Here is an 18307-nt window from a genome sequence, read left to right on the forward strand (position 1 = left end):
CAAAGTAACCTCTCCCTACACTGGCAAAACACAGAATGTAAAATGTCTGCCAGATCGGGTTCTGTTATAGGGTGAGGGTGTGTCCATGTGCTCAAACGTCTCAATTGGCTGTCCTGTCCCACCTGATGGATGTGTCATGGGTCAAAGTTTGGCGCAATGCAAAAGAATATGGCACATCTCCATATGTTCGCATGTTCGCGAATCGCGAATGAGCAAAGTTCGCCACGAAACAACCGCAAGGCGAACCGCAAGGCCATCTCTAGTGTTAGCCCATTAAAAACAGTAGCAGGGTGCAGGAGTGGTAACACCACTCTATGGTGATGCACAATGGCGAACCCAAGTATCCAGCGGCCAGTACATATGAAAGAGGAAAATGTGCACTACCGCACAGACACAACCCTAGATACACATTCAAATGACTAGCCCACATGGCATTCAAGGGACACGAAGAACAGTGACAAACACAGGAAGAAACAGTCATAGCAGGAAGTTCACACACAGCTGCAGGATACTGCAACCAGTATGCATTACACTAGCAACCAGCATACACGGAAAGAGGATGTGTACTGCCGCACCGACACACGGCCATAGTCACACATCCACACAGCTTTGCAGCCAGTACACAACAGCGTCGTCAGCCAACCTACAAGGCAACACATTGTCCCAGTGAACACACTGTGACATCTAGTAATTGTTTTACCATGCAAATACTGCCTTGGTGCCATCTACAAAACAAAGTGAGAGCAGCCATTTTGGATATCCTGGTTATTAATTAGAGTGAGATATTGTGAGTTATTAGGATGAAATTTTGTAAGAGGCCTCAACTCCTGCCGTGCTCATTAAAATTGGATTGTGTTACAGATGATTAGGATTTAATCATAAGGAAGATGAAGAAGGTTAGAAATCTATGTAGAGGAAGAAAGTTTGGTCTTGTGCACAATCTGCATATAAAATAGTGTGGTATATCCAGTCCATCGCGAAGTGCATTAAAGCCGCAATATTATAGGTCCAGAATTAGGGATGAGCAAATCATCATAAAACTTTGTTATTATACTCTACGGAGCAGGCTCTCTGTACAGTATTAGAATGTATTGGCTCCAATAATCCGAAGTTATTGATTAGTGAAATCTCGCGAGACTCCGCGCAATAACTTCATGAAATAATTTGTACTGTAAAAAAACATTTCCCGAACTCTGGTTCGGTTCCAAGTGTTACCTTGGAACTAAACCAGAGTTCGGGAAATGTTTTTTTACAGTAAAGATTAATTTATGAAGTTATTTCGCAAAGTCTTGCGAAACTTGGCGAAGCAATAACTTCGGCTCATCGGAGCCAATACATTCTAATACTGTACGGAGCTGCTGCTCTGTACAGTATTAGAACAGAGTTTTATGCAAACTGACTTCGGATGTTTCTTCCGAAGTCGATTCGCTCATCCCTAGTCCAGATGTTTGGGAAATGTAATCCCCAATGAGGTTGTTGCAATACATGAAATGGGATTCTGGGGCATCAGCTTTTCCAAATAAAAGTTTAAAATAAAAAAAACACAGTTTTTTTTCGTCCTTGGAGGGGCAGGTAACTTGGTAAGAAGTGTAGGAGATACAGGAGTTATTGGAATTCCACCATCTTGATAAGGTGAACTCTCCCTACACAAGAGAGTAGTAGGTTTATCCACCCTTTTAGTATAGCCTCCAGAGTCGAGAGATAGGGTGTGATATATGCCCCATGTAATTGTGCTGGTAAATTTGAGATCTGTATTCTCAATCGAGACAATGAGGATGATTTCCACTGGAACGGAAAGAGGAAGGTCCAACAGGGTTTTTGCCAGGCCGTGGAGCAGTAGACCTTCTGATTAATTATGTACCCAGACAAGCTACCCAAATTTTTTAAATCCTGTAACAGATATGAGAGGATACTTGTGGCATGTTCAATACGCAGGAGAACATCATCTAATTGTTCATGGGATAAGGGTTAGTAAAGGGGTTGGGTGGGCAAACACTGTGTGCTGTCCGCATCCATATGTCCGTTCTGTAGCCCCGCATAAAAGATAGAGCATGTCCAATTCTTGTCCGTTTTGCAGACAAGGATAGGCATTGTTACAATGGATCAGCAAAAAAAACGGATGCAACTCGGATGTTACACGGACGTCATCCTTATTTTTTGTGGATCCGCATTTTGCGGACCGCAAAATACATACGGTCATGTGCATGAGCCCTCATGCTGCGGATTTTCCTTTCAAAAATGGCGCATAATATACACTGTGTGCATATGCCCTAAGGGAGTATCGCAGGTGATTTGCCATATGCACATGTTCAGAAAAAATGGTGTCCGTGAAATGATAATCCTTTTGCACAATCACACAGATTTTTCTTTTTTAACTAATTTACTGGCTAAGATTTAACATTTGTCAAATCCACACCTTTGAAAATGAGTGGAGGATTTGGGGTTGCGGAGTTTAAAAAAATAATCTCATATAATCCATTATAGAAGTCTGAAGTAGAGAGAGGTCCTCTGTTCTGGATCCTCATCAAAGAGTGTCTCACTCTGGAAGACCTGTCCAGTTCTGCATTAGACAGACAAACCAATGATATGAATGGGCACTGTGTAATGCTCAATCTCCCCTGTGGTGGCGCTGCAGGAAAACTGAAAACTAAGGCTACTTTCACACTGGCGTTTCTGGGTCCGCTTGTGAGATCCGTTTCAGGGCTCTCACAAGCGGCCCAAAAGGGATCAGTTCAGCCCCAATGCATTCAGAATGGATAAGGATCCATTCAGAATGCATCAGTTTGGCTGCGTTTTGTCTCCGTTGCGCTTTTCAGGCGGACACTAAAATGCAGCTTGCAGCGTTTTGGTGTCCGCCTGACGATGTGGAGCCAAACGGATCCATCCTGACTATGTAAGTCAATGGGGACGGATCCGTTTTCACTGACACAATATGGTGCAATTGAAGAGGTATATGTTTGCTTTGAATGGCCTCTGGGGGCCCACTTGAGGCTGGAAGTGAAGGAAAAAATTTGGAAAGGAGAGTACTTGGACATATTTTCGTTACTCCCGCTAGAACGGTTAAATTTAGATAGGAGATAGGAAGAGGAGGATAAGCGGCGGTACCGTTTGATTCCGCTAACTTTTTCCAACTGGTTGCATTCGTTTGTGATCCTGGCCAGTGTCATTGGAGAGAAGGCTCTGGAGAATTGTTCCGTGCTTTTCTGTTACCTGGACGCGATAGGGGAGGTGTATCGGGTATATGGTGGACAGGGGTGGTTGAGGTACGACGAGCAATTTCGGCAACGGAAAGCGGCTCAGTCTAGCATTACGTGGGATCATAAAGACAATGATTTGTGGATGAGGGTGATGGCTCCGGTCAGGGCAGGGCAGTCCTTTCCAGGGGGCGCCGGGGGTTCTGGGCAATCAGAACGCTCAGCGGCCTCGCAAAAGGGGTTATGTTTAATGAGGGTGGATGCAAGTATGGGGACAAGTGCAAATTTATGCACAAGTGATCCTCATGCGGTGGGAATCATGGAGCGCAGAGGTTCTTCAAGGGCCTTAAAGGATAGGGTTGGGGTGATGCGGCTGGAAAAGGGGCGGACGCCAATTCGGGTAACCGAGATGGTGCCCTTTCTAAATAGATACCTAAATGCGGAGGTGGCTGAGGGATTGCGCCGGAGTTGTGTTCGGTGGTGTATACATCGTTCGACGAGGCGGTTTGTTGGGTTCGGAATTATGGGCAGGGAGCTTTGTTGTCTAGGGTGGATATTGAGGCGGCATTTCGTCTTTTGCCAGTACACCTGGATAGTCAGCACTTGCTAGGTTGTTTTTGGGATGTTTTTTTTTTGTTGATCGGCGTTTGCCCATGGGTTGTTCAGTTTCGTGTGCCTACTCTGAGACGTTTAGTACGAGTGGGTGGTGCGAGAGTGGTCAGGTTGGGGTTCTATTATACATTATTTGGATGATTTTTTGTTCATTGGGCCACTGAGTTTGAAGGGATGCTCTGTGATGTTGCATTCGTTCGAAGCCATGTCGCAACTTTTTGGGGTTCCCTTGGCATTGAAAAAAACGGAGGGCCCTACGACGGTGTTGAGTTTTTTGGGGATAGCCATAGATACAGTGGCTATGGAGTGCAGATTGCCTGAGGACAAAGTTGAGGATCTCCGGCGGGAGGTGTCGGCGACAAAAAATGCGGCTTCGCGTGTTGCAGCCCTTATTGGGTAAACTTAATTTTGCGTGCCGTATTATGCCCATGGGGTGGATTTTTTGTAGGAAGTTGGCCCTGGCGACAGCCGGGGTTCAGGCTCCTCATCACTTTGTGCAGCTTAATCGGGAACTGCGGGACGATTTGATGGTGTGGGCGTCCTTTTTATAAAGGTATAATGGTCAGTCTTTATGGATGGCAGAGGGGGTGTTGGGGCATATTTACAAGGTCGGTGGTGTGTAGGGGAGTGGCCGATGCAATAGCAAAAATAAGGTTTGGTGAAGAATTTGGTGTTGTTGGAGCTCTTTCCCATTGTGGTGGCTATGTCCATTTAGGGGGATTTTTTCCGAAAGGAAGGTGCGATTCCATTGTGACAACTTGTAGTGGAGGCCATTAATCGCATTTTGGCTTCGTCACCGCCAGTTGTGTGCTTGCTTTAGCATTTGTTTTTGGGTTGTTTATCATTGAATGCTTGGGCAGTAGCGACCCACGTGCCTTGGGTGAGTAACTCAATTGCGGATGCTTTGTCTCGTTTTCAGTGGGATCGTTTTCAGGTGCTTGCACCAGAGGTGGACGAGCAGGGAGCGAGCTTTCCCCAGGAGCTGTGGAATCTTCCATTTAGTCGGTTGGAGAGTTGGTGAGGGGATCCTTGTCGGCGGGAACCTTGGCGGCGTATGAGAATGCATAGTGGTTATGGGAGGTATGGAGGCAGCGTTTTCAGGGGTGTGAGTTAGAGGAAGGGGCTTTGATGTTGCTGTTTGTGAGGCACTGCAGAGAGGAAGATGGTCGGTTTCCAGAATGAATACGTTTATGGCAGGGGTGTCTTTTGGTTGTAAGTGTCGGGCTACACCGAATGTGACGAAATCATTTTGGGTGTTGCAGGCATTAAAGGGTTGGAGGAGGCGGTTGCCGGGGGTGGATCAGCGTAGGCCTATTTCCTTTGCGTTGGTGGATATGTTGGAACAGTTGGGGTGGGTTTGTGTGTCAGTTGGTGAGGTTAGGTTGTTTAAGTTGGCCTTTTATTTTACTTTCTTTGGGGCGTTGCGCATTGGGGAATTGGTTAGTCCGAGTAAGAGCCAAGCTGGTGGGCTTCAGAGAGAGGATGTGGATTTATTTAATGATAGGGTGGAATTTTGTATTAGGAGGTCGAAAACGGATCAGTTGAGTCAGGGTTGTCTGTGGTTTTATATCAGGTGGTTGGGTCGGCCGCATGCCCGGTTCAGTGTCTTAAGAAATTTGGGGGGCGAGAGGTTGGGGGGGGGGAGGTACGTTGTTGGTTCATGAAGGCGGGTCGTTTCTTTCTCATTGACAGTTTATTGGGGTGCTGCGAGCTTGTTTAAAAGGGTTGAATAGAGACCCCTTGTTGTTTGGGGGTCATTCTTTTCGGATCTGCGTGGCCACTGAAGAGGCTAGGAGGGGGTTTGGGGATGATGTTATTCGTCGCATTGGTCGATGGGAGTCTATTCGGTTCAGGTCCTATGTTAGGCCTGCATTGCTATAAAGGGGGTAATGGTTTATGTGGGGCTGGGGCATGTTGTGGGCTGTTTTTTGTTGAGGTGTTGTATTTTGTGTTCCTTGCAGGTGGTTCAGCGTGACTGGTGTGGATTATGGGGCACTCTTACGTGTTCTGGGGTGCGTTGCAAGCAGCGGTCAGGCTAGACGGAAGACAATTGGGTTTTCCAAGAGAGGTGGTGGTGATTCGCTGGTTGGGGATGAGAGGATTGCAGAGTCAGGTTCTTTCGGAGTTTCACAAGTTTGAGAGGTTAGATACATCCCCGGGGGTCTTGGTGTTGCATGTAGGGGGTAATGATTTGGGGGTGTACCCCTTTCGTGAGCTCACAAAGGATATTAAATTTGACTTGCTGCATTTGTGGGCTGAGTTTCCAGGATTGGTGACAGTCTGGTCGGATATGGTGCCACGTAAGCAATGGAGGGACGCTAGGTCAGTGGAGAGGCTGAACAAAGCGAGGATAAAAGTTAATAGGGCGGTAGGTCATTTTGTGGTGAGGAATGGCGGTATTGCGGTTCGGCATAGGGAATTGGAAGCGGGAGAGGGGGCATTCTGGAGGGTGGATGGAGTGCATCTGAATGGGCTGGGTATTTATTTATGGTGTTCAGGTTTACAGGATGGGATTCAGTTGGCTTTGCAGGTGTGGCGGGACGCAAGGAGGTGAGGTTTCACCCCCTGGTGTCGTGGGTGGTGGTGGGTCCTTGGAGTTGGTGGTTATGGTTGCTCTGGCGTGGTGGGGAGGGAGCCAAGGAGGCGGCGTGGCAGTTACCCATCAGATTTACGGGGGCTCCTAGGACCCTGCTCGTGCTGTTATGTTTTTCTCAGGGTTTTTCAGTGTTCTTGGGCAGGCCTTCCAGATGGGAAGGCCTTGGGTTGGTTATTATTTATTGTATTTATGTTATTAATAAAATGGCTGCTGTGGCCAATAAAATTCACTTGTGGAGTTGTGTCTTTATTGGGTTGGGAATGGGGGGAGATTGGGAGGAGAACGACGCTGGTCATGGGTTCAGATGAAAAGAAATCTAGAATATTCGCGAATACGAATATATAGCACTATATTCTAAATCTTCGCGAATTCTCGAAGTGGCGATATTCGCGATTAAAATTCACGATTCGATTATTCGCGCAAACCACTAATTATAGTCAGAGAACCCTACTAACAAGGTGGCATTGTAGTTTAAGGGCATGTTCAGCTAAAATCTGAAGGTTTGACTGGATTTACTAGTAATCTTCCATTTTTACTCATGGGAATCCTCAGCTAAAGAAGATTCTCATTACAGTCACCAAGCAGACAGAACAGGTTCACGGTTTATTAGACCCTGGCACAAAAAAAAGAAAATATAAAAAATTGGTGGGGCCCCCTCCTTAGTAGCAATATCATATACTGCATGGATAACAGACTTGAACACTAGATCGTTGTCTAATGTGTATGTAGGCCGCCCCGCTATCCTGCTGAGTCTGCTGTTAGGGTGATCAAGATTCATAATGTTGGATTTCAATATGGCCCATCCTTTGTTACACCGGAAATCTGTGATGGCAATGGTTTTAGCAGTTTCTTACCCCCTCCTCCCAATGGAAATAACATCAAGTTAGTTAGTGGATTGTAGGTTTTACTTTTGAGTGTCTGGGAAGAGGTAGATAGTGAAGATCCCTTGAAAATTGTCTAAAAGATAGACACTAAAACTAAAAGAAAACTAAAAGATAAATAGACAATTTTTAGCACATTTTTGGGGTTTTAGTGCTGATAAATCATGTTTATATCGTGATCATAGATGAGCTAGGAAAACACTGGTGGAGTTATAGGAACATCTATCGATATAACAAAAATTGTATTAGTCTGTTCGGTAACTCAAGCCGGGGAACCACTTGAAGACATGACGATCCCAACACTTTTCGAATACTTAGACGACATAATTGAGCCAGGGAAGCAGGACCTATAGAAGAAATAGAAGATACAGCTTAGGAAATTGGTTTCTCAGAGATATAGTATTACTTGGTCATAAGGCTTATGGACTAATAAACATATTCTCTATAAGTGTAAAGTTTTATTATACTCAATACAACCACCCACCCACCAGGGTCAATATTCATAGGCAGTCAAGTAATCTCTCAGAATGGCTTTGAAGTGTGCGAGGAAACCAGAGTACCTGGAGGAAACCCATACAAACATGGGCAGAACATACAAACCCCATGCAGATAACATAGTAACATAGTACATAAGGCCGAAAAAAGACATTTGTCCATCCAGTTCGGCCTGTTATCCGGCCTGATATTGTCCTTTATTAGATTGGAGTCCAGATCCCCAGAGCTGCACGGCAGCAATGCTAACCCCTGAGCTACCGTACTGCCCAGCAGTCAAGAAGGAAACAATGATTTCACATGAGAGGGATCAATAATCCCTATGCAGCATCTTCACAACCACAAAAGAGAATATATGCGATTAACCCTTAGGATACCAGCGCCGTACATGTACGGCGCAGAAATGCGGGCCAGAAATCCCAGCGTAGAACAGGTACTGCGCGCTGATCGGGTGGGTGCAGGAGCCGGACCCCTGCTGTATGCTCCAGGCATCGATGAAAACCCAGATGCCGGCGCATTAACCCTTGCACGGCCGCGGTCAGCAGTGAGCGCGGCACGTGCGGTATCCTCACTTGTGCCGATGTCCATGGGGTCCCCGTGCTGGTGTGACGGGGACCCCATGGCAGGGAAGGCAGCCCGATGCCTTCCTTAGGCATCGTGGCTGCCTTCCGGGAGAGCCTGTGAGATCCAGCCCCATGGATCTCACAGGCGGAAGCTGTAAGTGTATTAGGCTGAGTTCACACGGGCGAGTATTCAGCGCTGGTGCAATGCGGGAGGTGAACGCATTGCACCCGCACTGAATCTGGACCCATTCAATTCTATGGGGCTGTGCACATGAGCTGTGATTTTCACGCATCACTTATGCGTTGCGTGAAAATCGCAGCATGCTCTATATTGTGCGTTTTTCCACGCAACGCAGGTCCCATAGAAGTGAATGGGGCTGCGTGAAAATCGCAAGCATCCGCAAGCAAGTGCGGATGCGGTGCAATTTTCACTCACGGTTGCTAGGAGATGATCGGGATGGAGATCCGATCATTATTATTTTCCCTTATAACATGGTTATAAGGGAAAATAATAGCATTCTGAATACAGAATGCATAATACAATAGGGCTGGAGGGGTTAAAAAAATTAAAAATAATTTAACTCACCTTAATCCACTTGCTCGCGCAGCCCGGCATCTCTTCTGTCTTCATCTTAGCTGTGTGCAGGAAAAGGACCTGTGGTGACGTCACTCCGGTCATCACATGATCCATCACCATGGTAAAAGATCATGTGACAGACCATGTGATGACCGGAGTGACGTCACCACAGGTCCTTTTCCTGCACACAGCTAAGATGAAGACAGAAGAGATGCCGGGCTGCGCGATCAAGTGAATTAAGGTGAGTTAAATTTTATTTTAAATTTTTTTAACCCCTCCAGCGCTATTGTACTATGCATTCTGTATTCAGAATGCTATTATTTTCCCTTATAACCATGTTATAAGGAAAAATAATACAATCTACAGAACACCGATCCCAAGCCCGAACTTCCGTGAAGAAGTTCGGGTTTGGGTACCAAACATGCCGATTTTTCTCATGCGCATGCAAAACGCATTACAATGTTTTGCACTCGCGCGGAAAAATCGCGCATGTTCCCGCAATGCACCCGCACCTTTTCCCGCAACGCCCGTGTGAACTCAGCCTTACAGTGTGTAATACACTTACAGCCAATGCATTACAATACAGAAGTATTGTAATGCATTGTAAAGGGGATCAGACCCCAAAAGTTGAAGTCCCAGAGTGGGACAAAAAAGAAAGTGAAAAAAAAATAAAAAATTCAAGTAAAAAAAATAAAATAAAAAGCGTCCTTTTCCCAAAATAAAGCAAAAAATATAAAAATTGGGGAAAAAAAGAAAAGTAGACATATTAGATAATCGCCGTGTCTGTATCGACCAGCTCTATAAAAATATCACGTGACCTAACCCCTTTAGGTGAACACAGTCAAAAATAAATAAAAACTGTGCTAAAAAAAACATTTTTTTTGTCACCTTACATCACTAAAAGTGCAACACCAAGCGATCAAAAAGGCGTATGCGCGGCAAAATAATACCAATCTAACAGTCAACTCATCCCGCAAAAATGATCCCCTACCTAGGGCAATCGCCCAACAAATAAAAAAAACTATGGCTCTCAGACTATGGAAACACTAAAACATGATTTTTGTTTTGTATTAAAAATGCTTTTATTGGGTTAAATGTAACAAAAATAAAAAAAGTGAACATATTAAGTATCGCCGCGTCCGTAACAGATGAACAACCGTAAAAAAAAAAAGCCATTTTTTGTCATCTTACATCACTAAAAGTGCAACACCAAGTGATCAAAAAGTCATACGCACCCCATAATAGTGAAAATAAAACAGTCATCTGATCCTGCAAAAAGGATACCCTACCAAAGACAATCACCCAAAAACTGAAAAAACTATGGCTCTCAGACTATAGAGACAATAAAATATGATATATTTATTTATTTTAAAATGATATCATTGTGTAAAACTCTCATAAAAAAAGTATACATATTAGGTATTGCCACATCCGTAATGGCCTGCTCTATAAAAATATCACATGACCTAACCCCTCAGATGAACACCGTAAAAAAAAAAAAAACGGTATCAAAAAAGCCATTTTTTGTCACCGATCACCACAAAAAGTGTAATAGCAAGCGATCAAAAATATGCACCCCAAAATAGTACCAATCAAAGTGCAGCCTCAAACCTGCATTTACAGTTCACCATAACCCTTCTGAGAGTCCTAGCCTGACCCTAAATTATCGGTATTTTGACTTTACAGGGTAAATTAATATAAGAATTTTCTCTACAGTCGTGGCCAAAAGTTTTGAGAATTACATAAATATTGGAAATTGGAAAAGTTGCTGCTTAAGTTTTTATAATAGCAATTTGCATATACTTCAGAATGTTATGAAGAGTGATCAGATGAATTGCATAGTCCTTCTTTGCCATGAAAATTAACTTAATCCCCAAAAAAAAACTTTCCACTGCATTTCATTGCTGTCATTAAAAGGACCTGCTGAGATCATTTCAGTAATCGTCTTGTTAACTCAGGTGAGAATGTTGACGAGCACAAGGCTGGAGATCATTATGTCAGGCTGATTGGGTTAAAATGGCAGACTTGACATGTTAAAAGGAGGGTGATGCTTGAAATTATTGTTCTTCCATTGTTAACCATGGTGACCTGCAAAGAAACGCGTGCAACCATCATTGCGTTGCATAAAAATGGCTTCACAGGCAAGGATATTGTGGCTACTAAGATTGCACCTCAATCAACAATTTATAGGATCATCAAGAACTTCGAGGAAAGAGGTTCAATTCTTGTTAAGAAGGTTTCAGGGCGTCCAAGAAAGTCCAGCAAGCGCCAGGATCCTCTCCTAAAGAGGATTCAGCTGCGGGATCGGAGTGCCACCAGTGCAGAGCTTGCTCAGGAATGGCAGCAGGCAGGTGTGAGCGCATCTGCACGCACAGTGAGGCGAAGACTTTTGGAAGATGGCCTGGTGTCAAGAAGGCCAGCAAAGAAGCCACTTCTCTCCAAAAAAAAACATCAGGGACAGATTGATCTTCTGCAGAAAGTTTGGTGAATGGGCTGCTGAGGACTGGGGCAAAGTCATATTCTCCGATGAAGCCTCTTTTCGATTGTTTGGGGTATCTGGAAAAAGGCTTGTCCAGAGAAGAAAAGGTGAGCGCTACCATCAGTCCTGTGTCATGCCAACAGTAAAGCATCCCGAGACCATTCATGTGTGGGGTTGCTTCTCATCCAAGGGAGTGGGCTCACTCACAATTTTGCCCAAAAACACAGCCATGAATAAAGAATGGTACCAAAACACCCTCCAACAGCAACTTCTTCCAACAATCCAACAACAGTTTGGTGAAGAACAATGCATTTTCCAGCCCGATGGAGCACCGTGCCATAAGGCAAAAGTGATAACTAAGTGGCTCGGGGACCAAAACGTTGACATTTTGGGTCCATGGCCTGGAAACTCCCCAGATCTTAATCCCATTGAGAACTTGTGGTCAATCCTCAAGAGGCGGGTGGACAAACAAAAACCCACTAATTCTGACAAACTCCAAGAAGTGATTATGAAAATGATGATTACACTTACCGGTAATCGGATTTTCCTGACCCCACGACAGCACCTTAGAGAGATGGCTCCGCCCCAGGACAGGAGATTTGCAGCATAAAAAGGTGGAGCCGCTCTCCCACCTCAGTGAGTTTCCAGAGCATGAGAGGGACTCCCCCTTACGTTAGTTTAGTTATTACACTTTTTTTTTTTTTTTTTTGCAACACCCGTGAACACACAGCCCTACACCAACAGGGAGGGAATAAAGAGGTGCTGTCGTGGGGTCAGGAAAATCCGATTACCGGTAAGTGTAATCATAATTTTTCCCCTCCCCCACGACAGCACCTTAGAGAGAGATTTCAGAGATCATCCTCAGGGTGGGAGACAGTGCTCAAGACCTTTGTACCAAAGAGAAGGTCAGAAATAGAGTCGAGCTGAAGCCTATAGTGCTTATAGAAAGTGGACGGAGAAGACCAGGTGGCAGCCCGACAGATCTGTTCAATGGATACGCTGGCCCTCTCAGCCCAAGAAGTGGACACCGCCCTTGTGGAGTGAGCCCTCACAGAAACAGGGGGAGACGCCCCGGACACTGAATACGCCAAGGATATAGCTTCTCTGATCCAGCGGGCAATAGATGCTTTAGAGGCAGTATTACCTTTTCTAGCCCCACCGAACAGAACAAATAAGGCGGAAGATTTTTTCCAGTCTTTAGTCACATCCAGGTACTGCAAAATACACCTCCTGACATCAAGGGAATGCAGCTCCTTCTCTCTGTCATCTTTTGGTTCTGAAAAGAAAGCTGGAAGAACTACCTCCTGAGCCCTATTTGTCCTAGAAGGAACCTTCGGCATAAAACCAGGATCTGGTCTGAGAACTACCCTGTCTTCTCTAATGGACATAAAAGGGGGATTAATGGAGAGGGCCTGAATCTCCCCAACCCTCCTGGCTGACGTTAAGGCCACTAGCAAAACTAGTTTAAGGGAAAGTACTTTAACCGAGCAAGAGACTAGAGGTTCAAAAGGATGTCTGGTAAGGGCATTTAACACTAGGTTAAGGTCCCAGGGAGGAAATCTAGGGCCTGCTACCGGGGTAATCCTATCTACTGCCTTAAAAAACCTAACGACCCAAGGGTCCATGGCTAAACTCCTTCTCCCTAAGACCGACAAAGCTGACACCTGCACCTTTAGTGTACTTTTTGCCAACCCGAGCGACAATCCCTTTTGTAAAAAATCCAACACCTGAACCACTGAAAATTCTAACGGCCAGGAAACCCTTACTGCGCCTATAAAGGACAGGAACTTTCTTCAGACCCACGCATAGATAATATTCGTCACCTCCTTCCTACTTTTCATTAGAGTGGAAATGACCTCCTTAGAAAATCCCTGACTAGCTAAAAATGACCTCTCAAATTCCACGCCGAAAGATGTAGAGACTCTACTTCCGGGTGGAACACTGGACCCTGTGACAATAGGTCCGGAATTCCTGGCAGGATCCATGGATTCGAAACCGACATGGGTCTCAACAGGGAAAACCACGCCCTCTTGGGCCAGAAGGGCCCCATCCCCAGGGGCTGGCGTCTGTAGTCACAACTACTGGTTCTGGGAAGATTCTCTACTTCCTTCCACCAATTTAGGGATGAAAGAGTTCTGTCTGATAACTTTATACCTGACTCCAGGGACGTCCCTGCCCGTCTCGAGGCGGCCAAGATCTCTCCCTGTAACTGTCGAGAGTGTCGCTGCGCCCACTGGACCGCTGGCATGCAGGATGTTAAAACTCCTAACAGGGACATAGCTTTCCTTACGGATAGGGCTTCTCCTGACTGAACCCTGTGAACTCTTCCCTGAACCCCAGCTACCTTCTCCTCTGTGAGGAAAGTTTTTTCCAGCCTGGAATTTAAAACCAGACCCCAAAAAATCTGGCTTGTTGACGGCTCCATCCTGGACTTCTGAACATTTAACAGCCACCCCAGGGACTGAAGTACCTCCATCACCCGATTCAGAGCCCTGACACACTCCACTTGAGATTGGGCCACCACCAGAAAGTCGTCCAGGTAAGGCAAAAACGTGATGTTCTGCCTTCTGATGAAGGAAGCCATCTCCGCCACTACCTTGGTAAAGATCCGAGGCGCCATGGAAAGGCCAAAGGGAAGTGCCTGGAACTGATAGTGAAGAAGACCCGCCTCGGTTCTTACAGCCACCCGGAGGAATCTCTGGTGATCTGGGTGAATCGGAATATGATGGTAAGCATCTTTTAAATCCAGAACCGCCATGTGACAGCCTGGAGATAAAAGATATATCGCTGACCTGATAGTTTCCATTTTGAATTTTCTGGCTTTCAGGAACTTGTTCAGGTATCTGAGATTTATTATAGTCCGGTATGACCCATCTGGTTTCTTCACTAGAAACAGGGTGGAATAGAAACCTTTCCCTAGCTCTGACTCTGGGACAGGAATTAACACCTTTTTGCGTATCAATTTTTTTATTTCTTGCAGCATAATGAGAGAAAATCTTGAAATCAGAAACCTCTCCGCGGGGAATCTCAAGAACTCCAATCTTAAACCTTCCCGCAGAAGACCTATCAACCATTTCCCTGCCATCTTTTCCCAAGCAGGAAGGAAGAATTTTAATCTTCCTCCTACCGGGATCATGGCGTCATTGCTTTCCTTGTTTTCCCGCACGAGCTGTGGCTGTTCTAAACAAAAAACCTTTACTTCCTGATCTAGGCCTTGCTCCCTGCTCTCTGTCCCCCGTCTGCTTCTTATTTTGAAATCTTGACGGGTTCCGAAAGGGCCGTCTATACTGCTTGAACGGAGTAAAAGATTCCTGGGGAAATTTTTTCTTTCTATCCGCCGCTTTTTCGAGTAAGGAGTCAAGTTCAGACCCGAAAAGAAACTGGCCATCACAGGAGATGCTACATAACCTCAGCTTGGAAGGCATATCACCCCCTTTCCAATTTTTAAGCCACAAAGCACGTCGCGCAGAATTGGAAAGGGATGCGGCTCTTGCTTCCAGCCTCACTGAGTCCACCGCGGCATCCGCAATAAAGTCAGCGGCCTTTTGGAAAGTGGGTAAATACGCTAGTAACTGCTCTCTAGGGCATTTATCCCTAATCTGCCCTTCTAGCCTATCTAACCACAGTGACATAGACCTCGCAACAACGGTGGCAGCTATACTAGGCCTAAAAGCAGCCGCAGAAGATTACCACGAGTTCTTAAGGGAAGAATCTATTCTTTTATCTAAGGGGTCCCTTAAAAATCCCATATCCTCAAAGGGCAGTGAGGATCTTTTAGAAATCTTAGAAATGGCTACATCCAGTTTCGGGACCTTGTCCCAAGATGTAGAAGCCTCTTCCTCAAAGGGGTACTTCCGTTTAAAGGTCTTAGAAATGAATGGTTTTTTATCTGGTTTTCTCCACTCTTTCTCTATCACCGCAGAAATAGATCTATGGACAGGGAAACATCTACGCTTCCTTTCCCTAAGCCCCTCAAACACGACATCCTCTACAGATCTATCCTCTCTGGTATCCTCCAACTCCAGGGTAGATCGGATAACTTTTAACAATTTGTCCGTATCTTCTGCTGAAAATAGGAACTTCCCTTCTCTTGTGTTATCTTCAGAAGAGGAGGAATCATTAGAGTCCTCATTCCCGGAGAGAGATTCACTATCTTCCGATTCTACGTCAGACTCCTGCCTCACCGCTCTTCTCCTCTTCCTACCGGCTTTCAGGGTATTTTTAACTTCTGACATAATAGATTTTAGATCTTTCAGAAGACTCGGGGTCTCCTCAGCCACCGTCTTCTCAATGCACTGCTGACAGAGCTTCTTAGTGTAAGAAGAAGACAGTGAACACTTGCAGATAGGGCATTCCTTGTTCTTTTTCTTGGCCACCACCTTCTTAGGCACCGTCTAAGAAAAAAGGAACATACCCAAATCTAAGGAACAGCCTACACCCTTAAGGACCGAGATTAGGACTCACAATACCGGCGGCAGGATCTCAATATCCGCACTTTCAGACCTCCTCTCTTCATCCATAATGAAGGTAAACCTGCACTGATGAAACATTGTCAAAGTTACCTTCTGCCACCAAGTATTCCTCTCACCTGAGAGATACACAGCTTCCTGCAGACCCACCACTCCACAGATAGCACTGGAGCAGAACCTGGTCCACTTTCTGGCACTCTGAATTCAGACACCGGTGTCCAAATAACCCAAGCACACTCATACCTGAATAGCTTGTTTTAAAACTGCCGGGATGCCGAACTTCCGGTCACCTGACCGGAAGCGCTCGGCCGTAGAACGCATGGCACTTCCTGCACGGACGCCACTAACCAGCGTCTACATCCGGTGGCGTCCTGGCTAATCTGCAGCAACTTGGGGCCTTCTGGCCACACTCAATCCGTTGGTGCGGTCCTCCTCGCCTGAGGGACCGGCACCTTCTGTCTCCCAGAATCTCCGTCACCAGCATCCTGCCCCCCGACGCCTGTGGGTGAGGAATGATCGGCAGGTACAACGCGCCACCGCTAACCCTCCAGCATCTACCGGGACTTCCAGGTCAGGACGACAACTGCAGGCTCCCATACCAGGACAGGAAACCTCACTGAGGTGGGAGAGCGGCTCCACCTTTTTATGATGCAGGTTTCCTGTCCAGGGGCGGAGCCATCTCTCTAAGGTGCTGTCGTGGGGGAGGGGAAAAGAATGGGTTGCTATCAGTCAGGAATTGGCCCAGAAGTTGATTGAGAGAGAGCATGCCCAGTCGAATTGCAGAGGTCCTGAAAAAAAAAGGGCCAACACTGCAAATACTGACTCTTTGCATAAATGTCATGTAATTGTCGATAAAAGCCTTTGAAACGTATGAAGTGCGTGTAATTATATTTCACTACATCACAGAAACAACTGAAACAAAGATCTAAAAGCAGTTTAGCAGCAAACTTTGTGAAAACTAATATTTGTGTCATTCTCAAAACTTTTGGCCACGACTGTATAGTAAACTTGAATGTAGATTAGTCCTTTGCTGCGATCTACTGACCAAACGAATTATAGCAGGAAATTTACACTCTACATTCAATTACATTGGAAAATCATGCTTACACTCTTACATAACACCCCACTAAAATATTGGCGTCCCGACAGCCCTACCAAATAAATTAGTCTTCTGCATAGCGCTGAGGGGGAATACCTGCCATGGAGCGCTCCGACCTGCGAAGGACTGAGTTCTCTGTAGTTGGTATAGTAACATGACCCGACGCCCCCGGGGCGGTAGCGCATTTTCTGGAACAGTGTCTGGTACTGCACAATTGGGTGCGGACGACTCGTCAGTCTGTACAGGCAGCGTAGGGATCCGCCACCACTCTACGTCCCTTTGACTCACAGGCTTCGACTGTCTCTTCTGAGCATCTCCAGAATTATCTGTCGTGGGGGGACTCTATGAGAGACAAGGTCTGAGGTGTAATCTTCGAATTGGCCCATCAGAGTTTTCCCTTTGTACATCTGGGCCTTCCGGAAACACTTGGCGTTTCACAATATGGCTGCGGTTCCAGCGGTCATCCAATTTATCTGTAGGTTGTTTAGCACGAACCAATACTTTGTCACCCGGCGACAAGGCTGTATCCTGCACTGTTTGATGATCCCTAGGGGTGTGTTGTTGCAACTTCTCATTGACCAACTGATGAACAGACCTCAGTTTGTCTTGGTGCTCCTGCACCCATGAGTCAACTGTCCTAGGGAACTCTTCTGAAAGAGGTACAAGGTTCATTTTTGCCACTTCTTGTCCCGGACGACCGCGAACAGCAACATATGTGGAGTATAGCCGGTGGTGTTATGAACACGATTATTATACGCCCAGAGTAGTTCAGGCAAAATATTCGGGCCAGCGCAACTTGCGTTCTTTCTCCAGAGTACGGAGCATCTGTAGAAGTGTCCTGTTGAATATTTCACAGGCCCCATTGCCCTGTGGGTAGTACGGCATCATCCTCAACTTCTCAATCCCATACAACTGACACAGCTCTCCCTTCAACTTCTCTTGGCAGCAAGCTCCTTGATCGAAATGAATCCGCTTCGGCCATCCGTACACCTGGATGAAGTGTTGGCACACTGCACGGGCAGCTGACTCCGCCGTCTGGTCACTGGTCGGTACTGCCACAGAGAACTTTGTAAAGTGATCAGTCATCACAAGGCAATATTGGTGGCCACTCACTGACTAGCCGATCAAGATGTAATCAATCATTAGGATCTCCAGTGGCGCAGACGTTTTAATCACTTGAATTGGAACTCTCTGTTCAGGAGGCTTCGCCAGCTCACATGCTTGACACTTCTGGCACACTTCACGAACAATCTGCTCCAACTGCGGACAATATACGAATCTCTGTATACACTTTTATGTCTTCTCCGCTCCAAAGTGGGCACCCTTTTCATGTCCCTCAAGGGCC

General features: G+C 45.9%; 1 protein-coding gene across 1 annotated transcript in view; it reads right to left on the minus strand.

Moving 5' to 3' along the window:
- Positions 1 to 7249: 7249 nt before the first annotated feature.
- Positions 7250 to 18307, minus strand: part of ASB11 (ankyrin repeat and SOCS box containing 11) — a 61264-nt gene continuing 50206 nt past the window's right edge. Inside the window, exon 7 of the mRNA XM_040423311.1 lies at positions 7250 to 7630. Coding sequence (XP_040279245.1) covers positions 7506 to 7630 — 125 coding nt within the window. The 3' untranslated portion in view covers positions 7250 to 7505. The remainder of the gene's footprint in view (positions 7631 to 18307) is intronic.

This window comes from Bufo bufo, chromosome 3 (assembly GCF_905171765.1).
Source record: "Bufo bufo chromosome 3, aBufBuf1.1, whole genome shotgun sequence".
Taxonomy (NCBI): Eukaryota; Metazoa; Chordata; class Amphibia; order Anura; family Bufonidae; genus Bufo; species Bufo bufo.